Source organism: Teleopsis dalmanni, chromosome 2, assembly GCF_002237135.1.
Source record: "Teleopsis dalmanni isolate 2A chromosome 2, ASM223713v2, whole genome shotgun sequence".
NCBI classification, from domain to species: Eukaryota; Metazoa; Arthropoda; class Insecta; order Diptera; family Diopsidae; genus Teleopsis; species Teleopsis dalmanni.
Window position 1 is genome coordinate 237,556,731 of NC_051847.1, and position 8,649 is coordinate 237,565,379.

The 8,649-nt window shown below is 31.7% G+C and overlaps 1 protein-coding gene across 1 annotated transcript; it reads right to left on the reverse strand.

Moving 5' to 3' along the window:
- Positions 1-6,747: 6,747 nt before the first annotated feature.
- LOC119686221 lies at positions 6,748-8,446 on the reverse strand. The gene is made up of 3 exons (XM_038100735.1): positions 8,261-8,446; positions 8,064-8,173; positions 6,748-7,940 (listed from the first exon to the last, which is right to left on the reverse strand). Exons 2-3 carry the CDS (start codon positions 8,159-8,161, stop codon positions 6,896-6,898), a joined length of 1,143 nt encoding a protein of 380 aa, XP_037956663.1. The 5' UTR covers positions 8,162-8,173; positions 8,261-8,446; the 3' UTR covers positions 6,748-6,895.
- Positions 8,447-8,649: the final 203 nt, after the last annotated feature.

The window sequence follows — 8,649 nt, forward strand, 5'->3', positions numbered from 1 at the left end:
ATGAAAAAAGATATGAAAGCCATTTTTGGTTTTAATTCGTTTTTGAATTGCACATTTGTTGTGACATTAAAATGCCACCAAAAGTATCAACACGACATTTGCACCTCTCTCATACTGCTCCATGCTGGCAACGCCAGGAGGCAACGTTTTGCGCCTCCGTTGGTGTTATGAATAAGTTGGCATACGAGAAACTTTTGAAATTCTATTTCCCTTGCCGGATGTTGGATGTTCAAGTACTTCCAGCAGCACGAACATCTTGATTAGAATTCTAAAATATTTATGTAGAATGTTGCACAAAATAACAGCAGCGAAATAAAATAAATGGAAAAGCAAACAGGTAGAAATAAGCACTTTCCAGAGCAGCAGGCCTGGCTCTTGAGCCATGGCACCGCCTCTACCCATCCTCCATTCAGATTCGCAGTCGTACAGGACCAACTTCATGCACTAAAATTTACATGAAAATGAAATAAACGAAACAAAAGTTAGTTTCACATGATTTGGGTTATGAAATTAACATTTTTGTGCTTTTCACATTTACTTCGCATAATGAAAGATATTTTTTTGTCTTTGGTATTTGCAGAACGTGAATGGAACAACCGAAGAGTAGGATGTACTGTGGCATTCCTGCTGAACTGGCATTTTTTCAGCTTCTTCACTCAATTCACTCACTTCAGTAACTTTCGTGTTTAATATGTAAAAAGTGAAAAGTCGACAAAAAGTCTACGATTTAAAGTTTATTTACTCCTTGCTCCTTTTGCATTTGTTTAATTAAAATAAACAAAGAAATGCATAGAACTTCGCAAATGTAAAGTTTCCCATTAAAAATGAAATAAAATTTTCAGTCATGTTTGTTATTTTTTTTTTTGTTTTTTCTTTCTGGTATAAAAAGTGCTGTTTCCCCGCATCAAGTTGCTCTCATGCTTTCATTTTGCTGAATTGTGTAAATTTTTGCAACAAAAGAGCAAAAATCCAAAAAAAAATTAGTAACAACAGCAGCAACAACAACAACAATAGTGGCAATAACAGCAGCAACAACAATAGCATCAGCAGCAGTTGTAGTAACAGAAGAGCCAAGCAATGACGTCGTCGACATTTAACGATTATTGCTGTCCATTAAAAATAACAAGCGAAACTTTTGCGCATAAACTCGCTTCAGGGATACATTCCGAAATGTTTTTCTATTTCTTCGAAATCCTTTCCCAATACCAATTGTTGCTGCAATGCCATCAAGCCATTGTTGTTGCTCTTTTAATTTTATTTCGGATGTCAGTAATATTTAAAAGTTATCTCCTTGTTTTGCTCTTTAAAGCAATTCATGAACTGAAAAATTAAGTTTATTTAAGCATTCGCAAAATATCTTATAAATTATTTAAAACCACATGAAGCTGAATCACTTTAAAGTACAGTGAAATATTAAAGAACTAAATAATATTTGATTATGTTTATTTGAAATTATTTTCTTATTAGAAGAAACTTTGGCTTTATTGTTAGGTTAACGATCAGAAAGCTGCGTTTTTTGTAATGATTAGCAAAATCAACAATCGATTAACCCCACAAACACAATCAATTTATTCTAGTCAACTACAAAACTGATAGGTTTCTTAGTTTAAATAGATCTAAACTAAGACCACTAACTTTATTCTTAACTAGACATGCTTCTAATAATTAACCCCCTTCCAGAACCATCGGTACTTGAGGAATAGATCCACACTGGGTATGCATACTTTAGCAAAAAATGGTAAAATCAAAAATTAAACAATTCCAAATTAGATCATAAACACAACCCAAAGATTAGATCTCAAACTTATATTAATCACTTGTTTCTTAGACGGAAAAAATCTATATCTATATCTAATACGAATACATATACTATGTACAAGTATCCGATACTAATATATGTACCGGAGAAGGATAAGGTGTATATGTCAAAGGGGTTTTTTCAGCAGATTTTTTAATCACTTACTTTGTTAACTATATTGATTATAAATGATATCAATATATTCTTCTATCACTTCTAGATAGTGATGGCATTAGACGTCAGTACCCAACCTTAGCATTTTTGATGGCAAGTCTTTTTTATAAAGTACTACCCACACCAATGTACGATTTAAGCAAATGTAGTCTGCATACATTGAGCATAAGAATTTCCAATATCATTTGAATACGATAGGATTCTCATCTAAGATTAGTATAGGATTAATTTACTGTCACCACAAATTGATTTTTACTCAACGCAATGAAAAATTCTGCAGCATTAGAATTCTTACCCAGGATAATCAATATATATAAATGGAAAGCAAAGTTTTGCCTCTGTAGTTGTTGAAAGCTTTATAATTTTTTTATAATTTAATCAAAATATCATGCCTGAACGGAGTACGTAGTTCCTCGGTTTGTTCAGCTTACGCTGGATCACATTTAGAATATTCTACATAAGTTATAGTTTTCTAGGAACTCGTTACTTTTTGGTGATTTTTTTTTTCTTTATTGGTAGTGTATATTCAATATAGCGAAATCCATTCGCCGTATATGTACAGTGTATCAGACAATATGTTTCTCTTGTTCAGTGTAACAGTTTTGTCACCATTGATAAGCAGTTCTAGCGGATAGGTGATTGCTTCGCTGAAATATTTCATCCATCTGAGTAGTTGCTTATCATTATCCGTATTCGTAGGTTGATATTCTCATCTTTGATGGGCTTTTTCTGTTTTTTAAAAAGATACTGATAATTGTTTTTAGTTAAAGCCATTAATAAATAAAAGTGAAGAGTTAGGAGTTCCCTGATTAATCCATCTCTTAGAACTTAAATTTCTGTGTTATTTATAATTTGATTAAAATCATTATAGCAATATATCTATTATCTATGTCTTTATCTACCTAGAAACATAACGCTATAATTATTTATACATTTATATCTATTATTATATCTACATCTATAATTTATTATGCGTAACGTTTCTTATATATTATGGGGAAAAACGAGGCAAAGCTTATGTCACCGATGTTCACAGTTCGTACATCTACATAATAAGTATAATAATAATAATAGTAATACTTAGGGTATATACTTAATTTAAATGCTTTATGTTTTGTTCCGGCTTAAATTACTTAATTTAAAGCTCTTTCTTCTTGGACTTTCAAATCAAAACAGGTCCTTGAGTGATACGAGATCCTGCAATCACTTGCAGCTCGGAGTAAGGTAAGCCTTTACTGGGTTCCGGGCCACAAGGGAGTTTTGGTAAATGAAAAAGCTGATGAGCTAACCAGAACTGCATCGAAAACTGCTTTTATAGGCCCTCAACCCTTTTGTGGAATAAACTGGGCCAGTACAAAACAGATTATCAAGGAAAGGAAAAATCATGTTGGAGTATTGGAAAAACTGTCCAGGACTCAGACAAAGCAAAGCACTGATAACACCGTACTACTGCAAAGACATTCCTAAATTCTCAAAATGTAATTTAAGTTTAGTAACAGGTTTCATACAGATCATTATGGTCTGAAATATCACCTTCATAAACTACAATTATCTGCTAACTCGGAATGCAGATTATGCCTCGAAGATGAGGAAACGACCATGCACATTCTTTGAGACTGTTCACCTTTAATAACGCACAGAAGAAACCTGTTTCATATGGAATCTCTATCACCATAGCAGGTTAAGAGCTCTTCTCTAGATTCCGTTCTAGATTTTGTTCTTTAAAGCTTTGTGTAACCAATTGTGAAATTGGTACAATAGGACTCTTCTGGCCGTAGTACCGGCTGTTGTGCAATTTTCACGTCTACACTTTTAATAATATACTTAACTTAAATAAGAATGGGAGATTAATATGAAGGAAATTGAAAATGAAGTCAGGCAGCCTTTATGGAGGCATCAAATGCCTATGTATTATTATCCCCATTTCTTTTGAAAGATACTGTAGGCTGGTATGGTAGATAATTTATGGATATATATATGTCAAAGCGTAGTTAAATTTTATGCAACAAGTACAGTTTTCTTATAATATTGAATATAATTATTTCTATATAGTTTCTGGTCCTTTTTAGTTTACGGAAAACCACTGATAAAAAAAATAAATAAATAAATAATTTGAACACAATAAACTCTTCTCTGTTTCGATGTTTGATTGAATTAGTAAATTTTTTAAAAAAATTTTTTAGATATATTAGATTGAAGCTATTATTGCGATGTTCTAAGGATTTTATCAGTTTGAAATCATTTTTATTTTATTGTGCGATTGTTGAAAATAAAATTTTACCGATAAGAGCGCATGTGCATCACCGCCCATCTTCAATGAAATTCTCATTTAGTGCCAGGAACTTCTCAAAATTTTCCAAGTTTCTTATGGAAGCACCAAGCAAAGCAAAGAAAAGAAGGTGAAATCCTTTTTGTATTGATTTTAGTGGCGCTTTTATGCGCGCATTATCGTTTAGACTGCGATAGTATTACGAGAATTGTTATAGTTATAGAAATGATACTAAAAAGTGATGGGCCAAAGGATTATAGCAGATGCGAAAGCAGGAGGAGTTGTCTCTGAAGCATTTGCGAGAGCATAATTGTAAGTGGATAAGAAAAGTTAAAGTTGTACTAAGAAAAATTGTGTTAAGTTGCGTTTTGTGCCTTTTTCTTTAGATTTTATGACGACAAGGATTCTTATTGGTCACAAGATATTTTGTTATAAAATCTTTTTTAACTTTTTCTCAGATGTTTTAAATTAAATAGTTTTTTATTAATAAGACTAATAAAACATGTCTGAAGAACAAAATAAAATCCTTATTTATAATTCAAGTCATATTTTGGAACTTTTCTGACAAAACGTACAAAAATATGTCAAAACAAAATCTCCAAAGTCCTAACAAAACCATCAATAAGTTTTGATGTCATTTCAAACACCAGTTTATTTGATTTTTAATAAATAGGTATATGTACATATGCAAGAAAACCAATTATTAAGTACTCAGAATTACAATATCAACTTTTCCAAAGAGCACTCAATATAACTTTTTTCTGTCAGAAGTCAAATTATTTTCATCATGATTATCAAATAGTTAAACAGCTCACCACACATTATCCATTTTCTATTAAAAGTTCGATTAGTTGTCTTCATCATTTACAGCTCGACGTGAGCTTAAGCTTTGTCATACATCATAATAGATTATTTAATACGAACAGTTGTTGTTATAGCGCCGATTGAGTTCTTACACAGTTAACGATATCTGTTCATGTGACTCTATTCGTTGCAAATTGCTCCCAAATTTGCTTTTGAATCTTTCGCGTGTCATTTAATACGCTGTCGTCATTGACAGCTAGGCAGGAATCAACTTTCTGCCACTTACTTTCAAATTTGCAATTAAATCTTTCGTACGTCATACACTACGCTGTCATCATAGACAGCCAGACGGTAATCAAAGTCTTTTAATCCTTCATCATAAAGTCAAAAATAGTAAAAGCATATAGAGAGATATTCGATGAGCCAAACTGGTTGACTAACATCACTCTTATTTGGGTCCCTGGACGAAGAAACATAGAAGGGAACGAGAAAACTGACCGTTTAGGTGCTTCCCTGGATGCGTCCCTAGCGTTACTGGTTTATGTTAATCCAGAGACCTTTACGAGAAGTACTTAACTCTACTTTCTTCGGCTTGCCAATAACTAATGGAAAGATGGCCCACCTACAATAAAACTAAATCTTAAGAACTCATTCAAATGGATCGATTGAACACTGCAAGGCTTACTGCAATTCTTTCTGGTCATTGGTCTATAGGAATCTATGTGGAGAAACTGTGCATTCTTCATAATTCCTAACAATTCCTCATAATTCCATAATGCAGCAGAAGTTCCTCAGCAGAAGCTGTGGAAACCTGCATGAAAAAGAAACCATTAAACACTATTTCTGTGAATGTCCAGCTATGGCGTCCAGAAGAAATAAGTGAGTTACAGAAATATGGTAGGTAAAGACGAAAGACCTATTAAATTATCTAAATTTCTCGGGATGGCACTACACAATCGAGCGATCTTTCTTTAGCCCTTCTTTGCGTTCTATTGTTTGTAAGATTTTCTATCACAGATTATAATATAAGGCAAATAAAAAGTAATCCTCGTTTAATATTGCCTAACGTGTATACCATCGTAGTTTCCAACTTAAAGTATGGTGCCTTAACACCTTTTTAGATATAGTTTTAAGTTTCCTCAGCGTTATTAGCTTTAACTTATCTAGTATTGGAAAACATTGTATTTTGAGAGTCTATTTTAGTTTGGAAAATAGAAAAGATTTGCAGACTGTCATGTCCAGAAGGAAAGGTGGTGGATGCTTCAGAGTAATGTTATGGCTAACCATGAACAAATTCATATACAAAACATTCCTAAAAATCGTTTTGCATAAGCCGTATGATATTCCTATATCTTCAGTAACTTCAATAATAGTAAATATTCTACCAGCAAGCACAGTCTGTTTATTTTTTCTCTTCGTTTTCAATATTGATAAACAAGTTAGTGCTCTTCCACACTAGTGGCTGCCTAAAAGTAAATACTCACGTTACTGATAGTGCAAATATTACACAAAAAAGACTATATAGGAAAATTAAGAGAAGTTTTATCTTAATACGTTATATATCGATATATTGTTTATACAATGTATGTAGAAAAATATATAGTATAGTGATATATAGTGATTCAATATTCTCACTACTTTTTGATTATACTCCATATTATTATTATGTATTATTATTACTAAAATCAATAAACTTCATTCCTTACTTGAGGTTTTTTTATTTACTCAGATATATTGTATAGAGTATATATAGATGAATATAGCCAAAATATAATTTTAAGTTATTTGAAATTTTGTTATAACATCCGAACTCTTATATTTGAATTCACAGATCTCATTAAGGACGATTTTCATTTATTTGGTTTAATTCTATGGAAATCTAAGGTGGTATCGAAAAAGTCATTAAGTTCAGGAACCGTATCTAAAGTGACACGGCGTTTCGGAGTTGGCTTCGATTTTCTAAGCAAGTACCTAGGACCAAAGTTAAAGACTTTAACACTGCTTGCGCGGTGGTGTAATGCTGTTGGTGAACCTCTGCGCCACATATTGAAAATGCCATCGGAATCAATTATATTTTTATTTTTTAGAAAAGGTCTTGGAGGTGATCTTACTTCCTCATAAATATTACGATGAATATGTTTGGAACTCAAGATATTAGCTTCATCGTTAATAAAGTATGGATTAATCTTCTTTTGACCCCTGGGATCTCTTCCAATTCTTGAAGGTAAATACGGTTTAATAGTGTCTTTAGGGTCACCTAATTGCAGGTACTTGTTGATGCTATGTGTAGGTTTAGCGTAGTCCATTTGAAGAAATTTTTTGGAGTTGACTGTACCTTTAGTGTAAACCTTGTCAAGATATTTATTATTGTTGTGTGCATCTATTGGTTTATCTATTTGAAAATATTTATTGGTATTGTGTATTGTTGGTAATTTTTCGTCGTTTGTAAAATATTGTTTTAATGGATCAGAAGTTGTGAACTTTTGGAGATGATCAATCGTTTGTAATTCTTTGGAACGAACAGCTTGGAAATTATTTAAATATTGCATTGTATAAACTTTTACTTTATGTTCTTCGATGTTCCTGGAACTACTAGCAGCACTTTCAACATTTTGCACCTCTTTAGAACCTTTGTTTGTATTCGACAAATTTCTTGTTTCTGGCTGAGAGTTATCAAAAGAACGGTTCTCATTTCTTAATCTCTTCAAGTATGTCGTTGCACTTGCATCACCTTTACCAGTTAAGTGTGGCTTAAGTTTATTTGGATCCATTTGAAACCTCTCTTTTATAATTGTACGAATGTCCTTGTTCTTATTTTCTTCCTCAGACTTTTTCTTTAATTTCGGGGTGTCCAACACCTGAGGAGGGGGAGTTGCAATTTTTGTGCTGGATTGCCTGGTGGAATTAAATAATAAGAAGTATATTTCGACTTCCATTATTAATATATACAAAGGTATATATGTTTAAATAAACTTGCGGATTTATTTAAAATGCTTTTTATATATTGTATTTGCTTACTTCCTCTTGGGTCCCACTTTGCCCTGCATAATTAATTTTCTAAGTTTCTTTCTGGCTAAAATCAGAAGCTGAGTTGTATTCTCGTCCTTTTGTTTCATCTTAACGGAATTCTGAAAAACGAATATATATATATAAAGATGATTATAATTAATTACAATAAAGTTTTCATCAATATGGAATTTTGTTCATTTCAATACCAGCTACTTCGATATACACCACAATTTCACGTATTAATTTGGAATAAAGACAATTTAAAACAAAATTTTAAAATATATTGTTGAATTTATATAAAAACATTTAACATTGAATTTTTAAATCAAACTAGGAAAGATTGCTATTTCAAAGGATGGTCTTCTGCAAATTATTCTTATTTGCAGAAAACTACGGTAAAACAAATTTTACAACATTTAGTTATTTTTATATATATATTTCAAAATTATATGCTAAGAAAACTGTTTCAACAATTTAATAAATTTTTTTGATATTTTAAAATAACAGAATTTCAAATCATATATTTTAAATGTCAAAAAATTTATATATTTTGTATACTCTGTTATATACTATATTTATGTATTTCGATTAAATA

What these genes read in the sequence shown, in the direction of transcription:
- LOC119686221 (XM_038100735.1), bottom strand. Translation starts at nt 8,161, where the DNA reads ATGAAACAAAAGGACGAGAATACAACTCAGCTTCTGATTTTAGCCAGA. An exon ending in AAAGTGGGACCCAAGAGGAA is followed by an intron (nt 7,941 to 8,063) that starts GTAAGCAAATAC and finishes TAATTCCACCAG; the next exon opens with GCAATCCAGCACAAAAATTG.